This window comes from Grammomys surdaster, unplaced genomic scaffold, assembly GCF_004785775.1.
Source record: "Grammomys surdaster isolate TR1022 unplaced genomic scaffold, NIH_TR_1.0 125977, whole genome shotgun sequence".
Taxonomy (NCBI): Eukaryota; Metazoa; Chordata; class Mammalia; order Rodentia; family Muridae; genus Grammomys; species Grammomys surdaster.
This window is the reverse complement of record NW_021620793.1, coordinates 3,881,765-3,882,369: the sequence shown is the minus strand read 5'-3', so window position 1 is coordinate 3,882,369 and position 605 is coordinate 3,881,765. Positions and strand designations below refer to the sequence as shown.

Genomic DNA, 605 nt, shown 5'->3' with positions numbered 1-605 from the left:
CGGTGACGACCTCCCTACGAGAACATGCCTCTCGCAAAGGATCTCCTTCATCCCTCTCCAGAGGAGGAGAAGAGGAAACACAAGAAAAAGCGCCTGGTGCAGAGCCCCAATTCCTACTTTATGGATGTGAAATGCCCAGGATGCTATAAAATCACCACGGTCTTTAGCCATGCACAAACGGTAGTCTTGTGTGTTGGCTGCTCCACTGTCCTCTGTCAGCCTACAGGTGGAAAAGCAAGGCTGACAGAAGGATGCTCCTTCAGGAGGAAGCAGCACTGAAAGCCCCTGATTGAAGATGAGTGGGAACCTTCCCAATAAACACATTTTGGATAAAAAAAAAAAAAAAAAAAAAGACACAAGCCCTCTAGAGCAGTGATTCTCAACCTTTCTAATGCTGCAACCCTTTAAAACAGTTCCTTGTGTTGTGGTGACTCCACCACCACCACCACAAAAATTATTTTCATGGGCTACTTCATAACTGTAATTTTGCTACTATTATGAATCATATTGTAAACATCTGATATACAAGATATGTGATATGAGCCGGGCAGTGGTGGCGCACGCCTTTAATCCCAACACTTAGGAGGCAGAGGCAGGAGGATTTC

At 45.3% G+C, this 605-nt stretch overlaps 1 protein-coding gene across 1 annotated transcript; it reads left to right on the top strand.

The window, feature by feature from the left end:
- Positions 1-330, top strand: LOC114609638 (40S ribosomal protein S27). Its single transcript, XM_028754024.1, has one exon. It carries the CDS (start codon positions 25-27, stop codon positions 277-279), a length of 255 nt encoding a protein of 84 aa, XP_028609857.1. The 5' UTR covers positions 1-24; the 3' UTR covers positions 280-330.
- The last annotated feature ends 275 nt before the right edge of the window (positions 331-605 follow it).